The sequence below is a fragment of the Centroberyx affinis genome, unplaced genomic scaffold (genome assembly GCF_046629955.1).
Source record: "Centroberyx affinis isolate AG114_WGS23_722 - 3 ecotype Tasmania unplaced genomic scaffold, CSIRO-AGI_Caff_v1 ptg002065l_1, whole genome shotgun sequence".
Taxonomy (NCBI): domain Eukaryota; kingdom Metazoa; phylum Chordata; class Actinopteri; order Beryciformes; family Berycidae; genus Centroberyx; species Centroberyx affinis.
In genome coordinates, this window is record NW_027280395.1 from 305,954 (window position 1) to 324,190 (window position 18,237).

At 41.7% G+C, this 18,237-nt stretch overlaps 1 protein-coding gene across 2 annotated transcripts in view; it reads right to left on the bottom strand.

Annotated features, from left to right (window-relative positions):
* LOC139654245 (A-type potassium channel modulatory protein DPP6-like) overlaps nt 1–18,237 on the bottom strand; it is a 128,348-nt gene that overhangs the window by 51,606 nt on the left and 58,505 nt on the right. For both annotated transcript variants that reach the window (XM_071531328.1, XM_071531329.1), the window contains one exon: nt 890–1,004. In XM_071531328.1, the coding sequence (XP_071387429.1) occupies nt 890–1,004 (115 nt within the window). The remainder of the gene's footprint in view (nt 1–889; nt 1,005–18,237) is intronic.

The window sequence follows — 18,237 nt, forward strand, 5'->3', positions numbered from 1 at the left end:
AAAACATTGAAATTCAAAGTGTCTTTTCTAATCTCTGACCCTGCCGCACCCCCCCCCCCACTCCCGCCCACTCCCCCTTCTCCGGGAAACATTACCTGCAATTGTCTTTGACAGCAAAACATAAACAAGGGCACAGCGATTACTGTCTCGGTAACTGGGTTATAGCGCAGATATATTGGCAGTTCTATTGACTGATGTGGCTCTGGCAGCGTATAAAAGCATATCAAGGGGCTTTATGAGCTCAAATCTAAACAGATGGCCTATTGATTAAACATTCATGTAAATCCGCGAAAAGAAAACCTGAAGGTCACTATGAAGCCAAATTCCAAAGCTTTAAAATGACTGAGGAAAATTTACAAGTCAAGATCGAATGAGTGTGTTGTGTGTGTGTGTGTGTGTGTGTGTGTGTATATATCGGACTAAGTGAGGAGAGAGAGAGAGAGAGACAGACTGCATATATGAAGAAAGCAATTTTGTGCGCATTAACTTCAATGAGATTTACTGACCTTCGGCAAATGTGACCATTAGAGCAAGAGTGTCCATGTGGAAGTAAACTGTGACATTACACTGGGTGAGACTGCAGAACTGCATGAGAATGTGAACCACACACAAGGACAGAGGCACGGACACACACACACACACACACACACACACACACACACAAACATGCACATATGCACACTTTAGCCTGTGCATTGTCATGGGCTTTTTGCGAGGGCACAGCGGTGAGATTGATTGCGAAACCTAATGGGCGTGTCGGTGCATAATAATAGCAAAGCAAACAGAGCGTGTGTGTGTGTGTGTGTGTGTGTGTGTGTGTGTGTGTGTGTGTGCATGTGCATGTGGTGTACGGTGTCATGGCCGCTCCTCCCCGTCCTGTGCCACGTACCTGGTGTCAACAGGATGACGGAGGTGACGATCAGCGAGCAGATGACCAGAATGACAAGAAGGGCGATCGCTATTCCCTTCCAGTTCCTCTGCGGTGGGTTACTCCCCACCAGCTCCTACAGAGAGAGAGAGAGAGAGAGAGAGAGAGAGAGAGAGAGAGAGAGAGAGAGAGAGAGAGAGAGAGAGAGAGAGACAGGAAGCAAGATAAAGACACGGTCAGACAGTAAAAAGACTATCATGGGAGGGAGCTGAATGAGACCAGAAATTACAAAGAGGGGAAAAATGAAAGAATATCAACAAGAGCAACGTGTGGGAAGTAAGAGAGAAGGAGGAGAGAGAGAGAGTAAATATCCAACAATAAAAAAAAAAAAAACAGACCGAAGATGAGTATGAAGTGAGTCGAGAAATAAAAAAGGAAAATGAATCGCAGGAAGTGTGGATGGCAAACTCGCAGGAAGAAAAAGATGTGGGTGTCAGTCAAGGACGAACGTGAGTCAGAGAGTAGCAGCCTCGCGGCTCTCAAGGAGACGCGCCAGCAGCAGCAGCAGCGGGAGGAGGGGGAGAATTCTTAATGAGCCGAGCATCAGCGGCCATCACCCGCAAACGAATGTGACAGATAAAAATGGAGCCCGCGACACGTCTGTGAGTCGCATGCTCGACAACAACGCCGCGAGGCTCCGGGGTTAGAAAAACCACTGTGAGTTATGAGCAACCTTGAGGCAGTTTTTTTTTTTTTGTGGCAACCAAACCAAGAAACAAATGAACTTATTGCAGTTTAATATTGTTTTTAAGTGACGACTGATATTTTGAAGAGTGAATATGGCACTAGACACAGTATTATGAAAAATGAGAACAATGGGGGAAAAAATGGCTTCTAAGCTTCTTGTTTATGCCCAAAACTTAAATCAGTTATGGACGATTCTGTACAAGGGAAACCCAGTAAGCATCCAGCAGGTAGCCAAGTTCAACATCGACCCAAATTAACACACAATTTCATTTTAAAATTCAACTTTAAAGAATTAATTGTAAAATAACTTTAGGTCTCGATTTCACAAAACAATGCAGTTTTCAAGCTATGGACGACTATGGACGTCGTCTCAACTATTCTCTCATTTTGGCACTATACTTAACATGCGTTTTAATCATTAAAGATCCCATGAAATGGCATCTTTATTTCCTTGATTTGATGCATTTCCTGTTGAAACAGGGAATAGGGGCGGGACATAACGCAGGGAGGGATCATTCAAAAGTCTAAACCAATGGACTATGAGTCAGGGAGAGAAAGGCAGCTTTATTTCAATGTCAAAATGTTTGCTGGGAGAGTTTTGCATCTTGCCTTCATCTTACGATCCAGTCATCAAAGTGTTCGGTGGCCAACTGTGAGACTTTCAACTCACAGCAGCTCAGAGGGTTTTCCACCTCAACCCAGTCCGGTCTGGCAAACACACAGACAACCAGCGCCAGAACCACAACCACAAGAGGGACTGTGCCGAAAGGGTCCAGAGCCCAAACTATTAGTGAAGGATTAATAAGTTTTTAATTAGTTTATAGAGGATAAAAAGAGTGAAGCAGAGCATGTGCTTCGGGGGACCTGTGGCCGGGCTATTAATGAACACACGCTAAGGCTTTAATGAAGCCGGATGGCTGATCTATGGAGCAAACCTTTTAGTGACCTCGTTCCCACCTTAATTGAAAGGAGCCGCAGACATCATTAGCCAGCAGATAAGAGCAACCGGGACTATTTACTAGACTGTCCATTACCCACATTCATTAAAATGGGAACCAGTTAGTTGGCTATATAGTTATACTGCCGCTCTGATAGTCAGGAGGAGGGACAGAAGGCAAGGTCGCAAAAACTTTAAGAGGAGCCGAACAAAACAGAAATAATGCTGCTGTCATAACAAACAGACCCTCTGCTCTGCTGTTTTCAATATCACTACTATATACCACTTTACAGGTAATACGTCTATTCAGTTTGAAAGCTTTCACTGAAACAAACAAACATGCAGACTAGATAGATATATTAGATAGATAACATAGAGAGATAGCTAGAGATAGAGATATAGATAGAGATATAGAGATATAGATAGAGAGATAGATAGATGGATAGATAAATAGTCCTGTCCCTTTAATGTGACACTTGAATTATGGAGATTGCACACTGCTACACACTCATACTTTCCTTTACCAATGACACTGAACACAAATACTTCAACAAAATAGATCTTAGAGATTTTGAAAGATAGAAGACTCTCAGTAAGTGGGATTCGCTGAGATAATGATACAGATTGTGGAGGATAAACAGATTAGCATAATGTTTAGGACCAAGCACTTTACATAACGCCTACAAAAAAAGAAACTAGGACAGCCTACACGTTCACAGATATATACATACACAGCAAACACACACACAGACTTGAAGTAAGCAACAAACTTTGGAGAGCACAATAAACTCTCTGGAAGGAAATTAGGATTGTTTACCTGACTACAGCTTCACTAAAACAACTGGGAAAAAGAAAAAAAAGAGCAAGGCTGAATGAGGATAAATCAGATGCTTTCAGCTCTGGTCGCGTTTCATTTATCAATTAAGAGCAAGCCACCGTTCCTGCGGGTCTTAAATCATGCTGAGGAACAGCTGAGCCTCTGATGTGACTCTGATGTGTGAGAGTTGGTAGGTTGTAATGTAAATAGCCTGGGACCGGTTATTGCAAGATAAATAGATCAATAAACATAAACAACAAACACGCTTGGCCCTGACATTAGTAGAGTTGAGTTGAGTTGAGCTGAGTTCAGAGATGCAGTGATAAAACACTTTTTTTTTTTTTTTTTTTTATTCTGTGCTGAGCCATCTCTCCGGAATGATCTCTATTTTTCCACAGAAATGAAAATCCTACCGGAGCACTTATGAGAGTGGCAGGAAGCCGGCTGCTGATTGTTGTGATCGATACAGCATGCGACTGCATGGAGGCGTGAGGGGGATTTACAGTATGGAAATGTGGTGAGGAAAAGATGCGACTACTTACAAGGGAACGGCACAGCATGTTCACCATAATTTATGTAATACCCAATCAAAGAGAATACATAAATCTTTGTTCAGTGTTGAGCTATGATTGTTTAATATGTGTTTCATGCCAAAAACAATCCAAAACTGGGCGTGATTCCATTGCAGTGTCTTCAGTTAAGAGGCTAAATTTGATAAACTCATCCGTTTGAGTGTGTGTGTATGTGTGTGTGTTTTTGTACATGTGCAGACTGCTGGCAGTGGTGGTGTAAGGCGGTCTTCAAGCTACAACAGGTCTCCGAAAGCGATCGACACAAAAAAACGACACTTGCTGGCGAGGCAACAAGATGTCTTACGCCGTGTGTTAAGCCTGGGAGTGCAGCAAAAACGATTTAGTAAAGGTAAAGTGTGCTGCCCATCTAAACGTCCATGCAATTTTGTTCCATTACCTGGAAAATAAGATTCAACACTGCTGCAACACCAGATTTAGATTTGCTCATCCTTTCCCACTGTGGCGGGAGGAAACATTATGTTATAAAATAAAGTACAGTGTCGTGTTAAAGTGGACAAGATGCGTTCCTGCAGGCTGCTGACGCTGGCTGAGGAAAAAACAAGCTGAACAGAGCTGAACAATTAATCGAAAAAACAAATCTAAATCACAATATGAACTTCCACTTCCACAATTTCCAAATCAAAGAGGCTGCAATTAATTGCTTAAGAGAGAGGGGCGTCCAAAATGGACCAATAAACAAGGTGTTTTAGAGCTGCAGGTAATCTTTGGTCCATCAAGTACAATATTGGTGAAAACCTCTCACCATACTCAAACTCAGTAAATCCTGCACACAAAATCACTTTTCTTTAAACAGTTTTAAAGTTCTAGAAAATTTATGACAAGATGATATGAATCGCAGTTTAAATCGCAATTGCAATATTCTGTCAAATAATCGCTTTCAGCCCTAGTGGATGGATAGTAGTCGAAAAATAGTAAAGGTGAGTGGATTTCCCATTTTCAAGAAGAGAAGAAATGGTTGGCTCTACTGCCATGGACCTAGCCAACAGATAAGCGAATACATACGCAAGCTGCTAGACTCTAGCATATGAAAATGTTTCTCTCAAGTTCGGCTCTCCAGTATCTACAAAACAGCCCGACATCCAGCATGCTGAAACTCTTCAAGATCTGTTACAATGACTGAAGAGTCAATGTCAAATTCATTTGCTGCTGTTACTGCATTTCCATATAGATCAGCTTCTCTGTGCGAACATATTGACATTGGAAACCATCCAAAAAAAAAAAAAAAAAAAAAAAATCCTCTTAAGCTCCCTCTCGGAGACAGAGTGAACCGCATTCTTGCGAGGATCCATACCTCGCAGGGGGCGAGGCACGCTGATTATCGAACCTCAAACGATCCGTTCCCAAAAAAAGGAACCTCGCTTTGTAACTCTGCCGGCGGTGAGGACAGGATCCTCACCGACTTGTGACACTTCTTCTCTGTTCAAAGGAAATACTGGTAATCGCTTATTCGGTATGGATAAGGCTGCAGGCACGGGCTGAAAACCTTGCCTAACCTTCCCAATCATGCCTCTGTGATCTGTAATTATAATAATGATTGGACTAATTAGCTAGACCTTATGCGCCGGAGTAATGAAGAGGTGATTACAAGTGACTACGGCAGCAGAGGGGAGATGAGGTCGAAAATGAGCAGCAAGGAGACAGAGCGTCGTCAGAGCTTGCAGGCGCAGTCAATAAATAACAGTTTGGAGACTGGAGGAAAATTCATTCAACGAATGGCCTGAAGCACGAGCAACACATGAAAGAGTGAAAAAAAAAATGTATAGGACACTTTAGATGGATCCAACTCTACTCAGACACAAACAAGATCCAGGCGTTTTTCTTGTCCTCAGTGATGCTGCAATGTCACTTTTCAGTCCGCAGAGCCATAAAGCATGCACAGCAAACCTTCAAATTCTCTGTGTTAATTTAGCTTTGAGAGCATAAAAAACAAACACAAACTACTTTTTTATACAAGTTCTAAGACTTTTAGATAGTTTTGAACACCCACACAGAGCCATATCAGCTCTGTGAGTGAGCAAACAGCTCTCCGATCAATACTTGTCCAAATAATTGTCACAGAAGAATCAACACTTGTTAAAAGGATAATTCCAGTTATTTTCCACCCGGGCCTTTTGTACCTAGTTCTTGCCATCATCGAAATTTAATCAATTACTTCACTGTAGAGTTACAAACCTCTTTGCTGTGTTTGAGTATGATGAAATGTTTTCACCGATATTGTACTTTATTCATGGATCAAAGATTACCCACGGCACTAAAACACCTCGTTCAGAAATCCATTTTGAACGCTCCTCTCTCTCTTAAGCAATTAATTGCAGCCTCTACGATTTGGAAACTGCAGAAGTTCATATTGCGATTTTGATTTTCTCTTCGATGAATTGTTCAGCTCTACTATACAGTGAAGTAATTGGCAAAAATTTGATCAGAATCAATCAGCATGATGGCAAAAACAAGGAAGATAAGGGCCAAGTTGAAGAAAAAAGTTCACAAAAAGCATCACAACTGTAACAAGGAACAGGCGATGACAAAGGCCCTCGAGCACGGGCTCCTGCTAGAGTCATGCTGCTCTCTGGGACACTGAACTGGAGTTTAAGACTTGGATCATCTTCCGTTAGTGCTGTGACTTCCAGTTGACCGCCCACGGCTAAAATTCCTTTAGTAGGTGTGTGTGTGTCGGCTACATGTATTCCCTCCGAGGACAAAATGGTAGTGCCTTAGGTCTCCAGCATTAGCAATGATAAAGAGAGATCGATTATTCTGATTCTCAACTAACATGCTAAAGGTATAGCAGGGCATGTGGGTTTTGCATGCGTGTGTGTATATGTGTGTGTGTGTGCAATCTGTGCTTTCATGCATACTTCTATCTGCTTAATTATACAATATGGAAATTGAATTGTGGCACTAAAAATACTAAATTATCCTTGGGCATGCATCCTAATTCACTGATAGCATAATGAGGAAACTCATAACTGTGTTATTATAAACAGGTGGAAAAAGCTGTGCTGTATAGGCCATCTTTGGCTGCTGGCGATTGGAGAAGAGTAGGTATGATCACGTATGTTCCTGGAGATTATACATTATGGTAGAGAAAGCTTATTAATAAAAAAAATATATATATATTATTTAAAAAAAAAAAAAGAAAATATTAGAGCCTGGAAGGTATCTCAGATATTCAGACAAAAAGTAGATGTTCAAGTGTCACTTGTGTTGAGGAAGAAATGGAAAAGCACCTACACTAAGCAACATTCCTATATGCTCACTTCAAATGTGACCTTTGACCCATATTTTCACCGTAAGTGCCTAAAACTCAAGAATACTGAATCTGCTTCACCATTATAAGATTAAACTCTAAAAGTAGCATCTTGTGTTTTTCTCACTGAACTGTGAGCCTGGTCTCCTCTTATTATGCATCTCCTTAAAGTGCTAGAACTATAATTATCATTGGTTGTTCATATGACCTTATACCTTTTGACCAATAGCTTTATTATATTCTATCTGTATTAACATAATCATGAATATTCAACACTATAAAACTCTGTGTAATCATCCAGATTTTTTTGAGTCCCTTGGCTCCCAACCTGCAGATTGAATAAACCTGTCTGCCACTCTCTCCTCCTGAGTTTTCTTCCTTGGTGCATCTCCACAGACTATGTAACCGTAACTCTGACTTTAGCCTAACCCTAACCCTAACATTAACCCTAGCCCAGACACTGAATATCTATAGAATGCTTTTCAAACAATTATGAGTATCACTTTAAACTCAATCAACTTTATAGGGACAGATTGTTGTCACTTGGAAGCTGAGTATCAACAAATAAAGTGTCACAAAGGAATCTAATGTATCACTCAATAAACTCCACAGTAGACAGTAGCAGCATTGTACTGTAGTAGTAACTGTGACCTTGATTCAGTTGCAGGACAGTCTCTCCGACCATGAGTGTAAATCAGGTGTCAAAACAGAGTACGGTTCGTTTTTGTAAAGTCAGAAATCTCAGCACCTGGCCAAATATTCATGGAGTCATTGGTATGGATCAAGATCCCTATCAAACCCCTGCAGATATATGGTGATTTTGTGCTATGGGACAGTAAAAACTTCCTTGATGCACCTTCAAAGGGGATCAAATCTGTGACATTGGTTCAGTTACAGCAGTGGTCCTCAGTATCCAGAGGAGCCTACTGCTGGTTTTCCATCCTACCAGGCAGTCAGTTGCATTCTCCTCGCATCCCATGGTGTAAATCAGTCCCTGATTAGCTGGCTAGAATGAAAACCAGCAGGGTTTTGGGTCCTGAGGAGCAGGACTGAGAACCACCGAGTTACAGGATCGTCTCTCTCCAAACATTCAGTCACCCAGCCACCCTGCTGCAAGACGGTCACATCATGATCATCCAAAGCCAACCGTAAGCAGGTCAATCAGTGTTGTGTCATGTGCAGGAGTGAGGGCAAAGTGCAAGCCATAAAAACCATAAATGAGTCCATAAAAACTGTAGGTTATGAGTTAGATATGAGTTACTCTGCCCAGCAGAATTATAATCTATTTTAGTCTTTTGGCCATAGAGCTAAAATAAGAGTACATGATTACAGAGAAGCTTATAGAACATATTAAGATCCATATATGTAGGTATACTCACATACTGTATGTGTTTCTTTCTAACACTGGGCAAATAAAAATATTATTTTCAGACACATTTTACTTGGCTATGACTAAAACACTAAATTTAATCTGAAACTAACATAATAGTGTAGCACCATAGAGTGGAACAATGAAAAATACAACTACTATACAAAAAGAAAATAAACTAAATAGCTATTGAAATAAAAATTACAAATTCACAGCAGAAATGAATGCAAATCACAAAATAATAATTATAACCCTGCCTCTCAGCACACAAAAAAATGAATATTGTGTGAGATTGCTACTAGCAACAGACTAACAGCAGCTGCTAGGACAAAGAAAACAATCTGCAGTGATACAGTATCTACCAGAGAACAGACACGCCTGTGTAAAAAGAGTGGTGCACAGAATTGCAGAAGAAAGTGAAAGCTGAAAGAACAATTTGACTGACTGTTGAGCAGTGTTTATTTGTAATGATGTGTGATAAATGCTTCAATAGCAGTCTAGTGTGTGGGCCTGATAACTGGTGTGGGAGAGTAGTTGTAGTTGCTGCATTGACCTGCCTTCCACAAAGCACTCAACTTCTCCATATCAGCATTCAGACTGGCTGGAGATAGAGGAAAGGTGAGATTTCACAGTCCTCACGCAGGCCCATTTTTCATTGTGCAGAAATGTGAATCTAATCCTCAAATAGAGGGATTTTGACTCTCTGTCTCTTTCATCCTCCTCAAACGGACTTCATTCTTGCAAAATATGACTGGATTAATCACAAATCCAAATCCTCTCCTATTGTTTAAGTGCTTTTATGTACAAATGGATTTTCCCTTACCCCCTTTCTCAATCAGACTTGCGGTTTTCATCTTTGAATAAAATATTTCAAAATCAAGAGTCTGTACAAGCTCTCCATTTCACGGGTCAGAGAACTCCGCCGCCATCTGATTCCATGCGGACCCCTTTTCTGCAACGTTTTGGTGTCATACAACGGGGGACAAAGACAAGGCCGTACATAAACAAGCTGTCTTGTTTGTTACTCATGGCAGGAGAACTAATTTCCAACAGGCCAATGTAGGTTTTTTTTATGTATTCCTTCCGCCTGGTTTGTTTGATTTGCGAGTGAATCTCTTCCAGTCCATTAGAGAGATGCTGGGAGGGTGCCACCGCCAGCTGACCTCTCTCTGCAGAGTTTGCACTAAATCACAGCTCTGTAAAATGCCATAGAATACCCACCAGCCTGCCAGAACGAGTTAGTGTGTATGGCACAGAGCTACTGTAATATCACACTGGGGACTTCTGGAGGCAAAGCTGTGGGAATGGTTGATATATGATATAGTATATAGCATGATATAGAGTAGAGTTCAATATGATGTGCATGTGATTGAAGTATTACTGAATGTATATAGTAAACACTGAAGCTCATTGCCAATCCCATAACTGATAATATACATTAAACCTTTCTGGTTTTACATATGATTTCTGAGGCAGCCATATACACAAACTGCCCATTTACATGCAAGCGCACAGTCTGCAGAGGCAATTAATCACTGCTATTCGGCATTACTCCCCCTTGTCGCTATGGAAACAGAGTAAGAGTGATTAGGGTTTTTATCGGCATGCGTCCCCTATAGCTAGCTCTTCTGCTCGGTGAACATGCATTATGACATGGCTGGTCCCGTGATGAGGCACATGTGTGAGGGGAAACTATTTCCTGCCCTGCGCTCATGTAAAATGGATGAAGGCAAATGTGTTTTTTTTTTTTTTAGTCTCAACACAGAAGTATTCTTTCTGAAAGCGGAACAATGCGATGATTTCAAACATAAGCAGATAAATCATGAATGTGACCAGAGTTTCCTCTCATTTCATCACTGTCTCCCTGACAGTATGTCTACACATCTGTCAGGGGACGTAGAATATAGCCGCAAATATTACAATGTAGCTGTCTTGAATCAAATATTTACCTTCATCGCTTAACATCAGTAGCACTAGAAGTACAAGTCAATGAGGAATGAATGTTAGTGGAGATAGTAATCTGTTAGTATAGACTATTACTGTTGGTACACAATGAGGTGAAATGTTTGGACACATGCATTTTTCTTTATTTTTACTATGTAGCCACCCTTTGCCTTGATGGAAAGGCAAAGGCTTTGGAGAGAAATTCATACATAGGCATCAACTTCACTATTTATATTTGTATAAGAAACACATTTCAAGCATTTAAGCAGAAGCCTTTAGATCAAAATGGCTTTAAGATAATGAAAAACATAGTGCATTCAATCAGGTGTGTCCAAACTTTGACTGGTAGTGTATACTGCGTGTTATTGTGTTGTTGTTTTTTTAATGATAGATGCCTGTACAAAGGCAGCATTGGGAAAAGCTCCAACATAACATTAGCCCTGGATCTGAACCCATACTGTCCTGGGTAAACGTGTAGTGCGCCGACTAGTAAGCATGAGCCACTAGTAAGCTCCAGACCTCTGACTTGCATTGTATCACTTTGGATAGCCAGTGTTTAACTGTTGAACTGCCAGTGTAAATAAGCAATGTAGTACGTCCATATCATTGAAAATCAAGATCAAAAGAAAGACACGCACATCTAAAAAAATAGGTGCTGGATCGAAGAAAATATCAAGTGAAATACAAACAAAACATCCGCCATCACAACCTTTTCAGTCTCAGTTCACTACACAGCAAAATCTTTAGTGTGAGGCTGTAAAAATCAACATTATGTCAGTGTTTATACAAGTCCACACCCATCAGAGTTAATTTAACACTTTTAGATAGATTTTTAGACAGTTTTGAACAGCCACATCAGCTCTATGAGTGAACAAACAACACTCCAATCAACACTAGTCCACTCCAAATAACAGCGACTGAAAAATCAATTAACACCGGGAAAAACTTGCTGTGTGTACCTACTCAAATCACCCGAGTCATATGAGATAACATTGCGGCTACTGTTTTCCCGCTCAGTCTCACTTCACCTTGTCACGCAGCCGCCCCGCACAGCTGCAAATGTTTTGAGTGGAAAAACTTTGGGGCAAACTAACCGAAAAGTCATCTGAGGCAGCGGCAAGGAGAGCTGGGGGGGGTGGGGGGGTGGGGGGTACAGGGGGGGGAAACGAGAGAGAGAGAGAAAGGCAGGGAATAAGTCAGAAGGCGAGGTTTCACTGCAGAGCGCCACGCGTCCCCTCGGCCCACACCCAGAGCGATTGTTATTCACGGCAGCCGGGGCGGCGGTGCCAGTATATGGTGCACCTCTCAGGAACATTAAGAATTGAAAAGTCTCTTTCCCATTGTTCTTATCTATCAGCCTTCATTCCGTACCGGGCGCTTGTCATGCCACTCCGGCGAAATAAATTGCCGTCATGGAAACAATATGCACCGGCAGACACACTCGCTTCCTGGAAATGAAATGCCCCCACAACCCACTGCTCCCAGGCACCGGGGCCTAATAAAAAGAGGCTGGGCTCCCATTGATGTTTACTCAGGCTAATGTATTCTGGCCTGCTGTTTTTATCGCTTCCTCAGACGAAATATGAACGTCCATGTAAAAAGAATAGACTCCTAGCGTCTTATCATTGGCATAATGTTTTGCTGAAGTATCCTCACGATGAAAAATGTCTGGTTGTTTAGAGCAGTCTGAAAAATTTCTCTACTTTCACCCGACTCCGGCAACTGAAAAAAACAACAACAACAAAAATCAAACGCTTGGGGCAGCTGCTTCACTGGCAAACACAGCCACTGTATTACTGTGTGAGCCAGAAGAAGCAGGACAGTGAAGGGTGCTTTAATGTATTATGGATACTAAGGCACCCCTGTGACTATCTAGTGAATGTACAAATACACTCACTGAGCTTTCTATAAAGACCCAGCAGATTCCAAAAATTCATACAGAATAATATATCAAACTCTATGATGAATTCCCCAGGTGTAAGAGTGTGCGCATGGGGTATTTCCATTTCTCTATATTAAATCATGTTGGACATCACTTTGTTTGCGTGCCTGTTTTGTTTTGTCACGTTTCCACGGCAACGCTGTCAAAGGCGCGACATAATTTTCCGCTTACCCTCCATCTGGCCACCTGTTGTTACTGATGCGACCCTTTTGTTCACGCTATCCACCTGCCAACGGGAGAGCATGCCTTGCATACAAGGGTGGCCATGAGAGACAGCATTTGAACAGGTTTGTACACACTGTATTTACTTTATAATTAGTGGTTCCAGCGATCCAATCCGCCATATAGACACATATTAAGATGCAGGTTACATGGGCGCTATGTTCTCCGTTCAGTACAATTCTGGATCATGGGTGAGGTGCTTGTGTTGCTTGTGTGAGCGTATTTCACGCGTAACCCGAGTGAACTCAATCTAAATAAATACGGTTCGCTATTCCACTGTACTGCTGCACCCTCACCGACGGGTGCAACCTACAGCATACAACACTGCCTGAATGCACATAGTGATAGAATGCTTTTTTTTGTATGTATGTATCACTGTCTACTTATGTCCTGAAATGCTGCAATGCTAAGGTAAGTATAGAGCTACAGCTTTTGACTTTTTTTTTAAATTGTAGCTTCAAAACCCATTAGAATCAACCTCAACAAATAAAGACACATATAAGAACGTCAATATTTGTGTTAGACGTAGTTAAAGACAATAATTTTACACTCCTATTCATTTTCATGTTAGACAGAAAGGGAGCAGGATCCAGAATCCCTTATTTGTGCTGGAAAAGTATGTCACACTTCAGAACAATGCCTCTTACAAGTGAGTTACTGTTACAAAAAGTAACTTGACTGCTAATAAAACCAATGTTGTACATCAATCCACAGAGGGACGAAATCACAGGAAGTAAGACTGAAGATACAACCAAAATAAAACATTCTCTCCCTTCAGTTATTATTCAAAAAGCAGAGACTTGCAGTGAGTCACATTTTAACAGGTTCCTCTGACAGAGACAGTTCTCATGTCCTTTCACTTAAGGGGAAATTCAGACTGCGTAAGGTTAACAGACTGAGATATCACAAATCTAATCAAATCTATGCTACTCTGTTGTTTGTTGTGTTTTAGAACACCTAATCATAACCAATAATTTACTGACTAAAATCCAGGACTGGCTGCGAAAAACTGGGCAAAAAAAGTGCCTGAGAAACGCTGTTCCTTCCCTCTAGACAGCTCCACAGCTGAGGAGCTGAGGGGCGAGGTGTTTAACCCCTGACTGGTCGACCAGAGCTGCTCAGCGCCCAACAGTAGAAGACTGTGAAGACTTTGTACTGGGCAGCTCCCAGGTGGAAACGTGTGAAACTGTGTGAGTGTGCAGCAGAGGCTGGCTAAAAAGAGCAAGTCAACCTTCCCTGGTTAAATGAAGATTGGAAACAAGTACAGCTAGAAATAAACAAGTGGGAATAAGTGGGAACAAGTGTTAAGTGGGAATAAACAAGCTGCAGAAATTATCTCGATTCGGATACCAATGATGGGCTATAACTGATTTACCCTGATATCTTACTGATGAGAGGGAAAATCCTTATAGAATTTTTGATGTGCGCTTGCTGCTTAGCGCAAATAATTTTTCCGACAGGCCAACAGCATTAACTCTTCAAAGTCTTCTAACATTGCTTAGTTACAGTGGTGAAATCTCAATTTAATGTGTAGGACAGCTGATTCAAATCGAAGAGCTGACAGAAGCTTTTTTTCTTCTATTGCAAGGTTTTATAAGTGAAGGTTGGAATTTACTCATCTTTGTTTCGACTGAGTAGCAGGGAGGAAGAATGCCGCCTTGGCTTCAGGTTATCATAAAGCGGTCCTCAATGGAGAGTGGGGCCGCCAAAAAATGAAGGTGAAAAGCAAAGCTTTTCAAATCGTTATTCGTTAAAGTAGTTATTTTTCAGCACACAGACATTCCTAAGGGTGTGAATCAGTTCAAGATAATCAGCCAATCTGATATGATTTCCTGCTGCAGTTACAGACAACTGCGCTTCTGCAATTCATTGCTCCTCCCTGAGGAAGGTCTGTGAGCCAAAATGGGTAGGTGGATTTTCTGAAAGCTGTTTTGCTATGAATTAGAGAAAAACATTTTTAGCTTATCTGTGTCTGCTGTTCAGCATCCCATAGTTTATATAGACTAGTGCAGCGCCCGTTCGCCCTGCTGCTGCACAGAGCGCTGTTCACTTGTTTATTCCAAGTTTATTAATATTGAACATGTCCAAATTGCACCAAATCCAACTCTGCACGTCCTTGGGTCCCCAGCAATACACCGGCCAAGTGTGAAGTAGATCGGACGAACGGTTCTCGAGATATGCAAAGGACACACACACACACACACATACAGACAGAGATTCCTTGCTTTATAGTTAGATGTCCTGTAACTGCCCATTGTTGCTGGAGGCTGCTTTTCCCTATGCATAAGTTCAAGGATGGAATGCATGGGGAATGGTTAATACATTAAAGAGAGGAGAAAAATGTGAAGGTAAAGGAAAGTCAAGGTCTGATCTGTGCCGTGAAACTCCTTCAGAAAATACAAGGCATGGCTTTCTGATTTACATCTCTAAAACGGGTTTACAGAACCATGCTGAGAATTTAACAGTGGACCTCTGCTGGTGTGGCCAATGGGAAGGATGTTTTCTCTTCTCGTTTGGTAGTCAGACACACTCATCATCATGCACTCTCTTCAAATCTATCATACGACTGACAATGATGACAAGCAATCATAATAATCAAACGGTTTCAATATCTTACAGCTTAACGCTCCTCCATTGAGTCTCTTTAGCATCGTCTTTCCGGATGAGAAGCTTCAATTGCCGAGCGGACAATTATTGCCGTGGAGAACACATTGAAATAAAGATCATTCTTGAACACAACCATCAATGAAGCACTCGGTGATCCTGAACGCAGCTGCAGGTGCACCAGAAGCATCACCGCGGTCCGGCCGATGGAGGAGGCGGTCGGCTTTGACGGACATGCTTGGTGGGCCGCAGCTAACGAGGCCTGATGCCAAGGCTGGGGAATTACCAGTGAGACAGCAGAGTTGACCAGATGCAGACTGACGACATAGTCTGAGGAACACAAGCTAACACACACACACACACACACACACACACCAAAACACACAGCGATAACATATGCCTGCTTTATCTTGGCGTTAAGCTGTGTGATAAGTTCAGCTTCACTTTGAAGATTTCTTTCTCTGCCTGAAGGAAATCAGAGTAGAAAACGGGCGCAATTAGCCACATGCTAATAAAAGCAACTCCCACATAAAAAAACAAACAAACAAACTCACTGGGGGAAAGATGCTGTCAAGGTATATTTCAAGTGGAGGGCTCACAAACTAACTCGCACACACACACACACATACACACACAAACACACAATAGGACGGCAGCTAGGAAGGACAAAGCAAGAAAAATAAAGTGATTTACAGTTTCGAGGCAGCAATCTTGTTTTTTCATTTAATTTCAGCTGGAATCATGGCATCAAAGCAGAAGAATTGGTTTTTCGACAAACGAAGGAACGCATTTTCAGCCCTCCTTTCTTTATTTCTCTCCCCCCCCCTCCGCCTCCCTCCCTCCCTCCCTCTGCCTTCTACCTTTCCGCTGCCTCCACCTGAAAATAGCCCAGAGAAAGTGCTCTCTTCTCTGACAAGCGGGGAGCGGTTTGCACTCCTGTCAGGCTACAATGGAATGAAAGGTCGACGGCGCGTCTCCCACGAGAGCGTCGGAGAGAAAAGAAATGTGTGCATTAGCCTCAGCGCTTGCATCAAATGTGAACATGGGAGACAGAATCGGCGGGCAGTTCCTCTGTAATGAAGCGTGTCCATCAATAATTTAATGTATAAGCACACACCTTTGATGTCTGTGGGATATTATGTTGACACAACAGCAACGCAATAATGGACAGATGAATGTGCACAACACCACTAAAAGATTTTATGAGTGAAGAGTTAAAAGTACATTGTGTACTACAGCATGAAATCAACACGGGCAACAATATATTCTTCTATATGCTACACTCACTGCACATCCAACAAAAGTCCATTCAGCATAAATAGTAGCTTATAATGTGTATTTGGAATGGTATGATTATCTCACGATTCGATACGCGATATGGGATTTGGTAAAACCATGATACGATGTAAAAGTTCAGTCTGACTGTGCAGAATTATGTTAATTTCTGGGCCACAAATCTTTCTAGCAATGGCATTGGCTTGCTAGCATATAAACAACAACTTAAAAATGTCATTACAAAGTGCAAATAATATAATTTGGATGGAGAGCTTGTGAAATTGTGATGGTCACGCCGTCTCATTTGTGATTACTACAGCAGAATAAAATGTAGCTAATATCACCATTCTTTTTTCCGCCCCGCAATACTTAACTTATTTTATATTGCGATATATAGAATTTTGATATACTGTCCCATCCCTAGTGTGTTGTGTTGTTGTTGCGGACATGTTAGCATGACTAAGATGAACAGGGGAATAAGTTACCGACAGAGAAGCTTCAGTACTAGCACCCGGTCCCAACCCCATCCTCTTATCATTTTCTTCCAGAGTGACAACCTCTCTTTCTCCCTTGCACAGGTCTACAGAGGCACACACTATAGCTGAAAGAATATATTTGAAGAAATCTAAGCCTTGGTTGTCATTGGATTGGGGAGAGGTGGGGAGAGGTGGGGAGAGGTGGGGAGGGGTGGGGTGGGGGGTGGGGGGGGACTCTCCTCCTTCACTCCTCTCTTATTACAACAAAGAGAGGAGGAGGAGAAGGTGAGAGGGGAATTGCAAGGTAGGTCATGAATTGGAGGTGCTGGGCAGGAGGGGGACAGGGGAAAACAAACAGCGCTGTATTGAGCCCGAGATATCAAGAGTTTTGCACAAGGCGTTCAATTACAGGCAAGCCGGTGGGGAGCATATGCAGTCATGCGTGTGCTGATGTCAATATATACAGAGAAAAGATGCTTAACAAGGTTTTTGTTCATGCTGAATGCCTCCTGCGCAGGAGTCAATAGTGTATGTCAATTACTGCAGGGTAGAGATATTGATGCTGTTTTGTCAATTTGTCATCTAATGATGCCACACTGCATAGCAATGGCACAGCCCCGGTCAAACTTGCAGCTAAGCAGTCATAGTAAGTGTCATAGTAAGTGGAAGTATGTTGATTTGGTTTAGGATTAAAGAAAACTACTGTTCCTTTTGTGGCTTAATCTGAAATCATACTTCTATACTACATTATCCATTGGCCATTCCCCATTCTGTCCCTTCAGTCCCTTTTAATATATATATATATGTTCTGAAAAGTCTGCTGCTGTTGCTACCTTACAGTCCCATGGCATATTTCTGTTTTTTGCTACAGTTAGAGTAGCTAAAAAATGATTTCATAACAAATTGTAAAAGTGCAAATATCACCCATGATCCATGTCAGACAGGGTTGTGAATTGTGACTGATATATTCCACTTTTTGGTAGATAAAATATCTATTTTCCAATAGTAAACATCCAGAAAGATTTTTCTTCAGATGTTGACATGAGTAGTCAAAGGTAGCTGGAGCATACACTACCAGTCAAAGGTTTGGACACACCTGATTGAATGTAAGTGTTTGTCATTATTTTAAACCCATTTTGATCTAAAGGCTTCTGCTTAAATGCTTGAAATGTGTTTCTTAGGCAAATATAAATAGT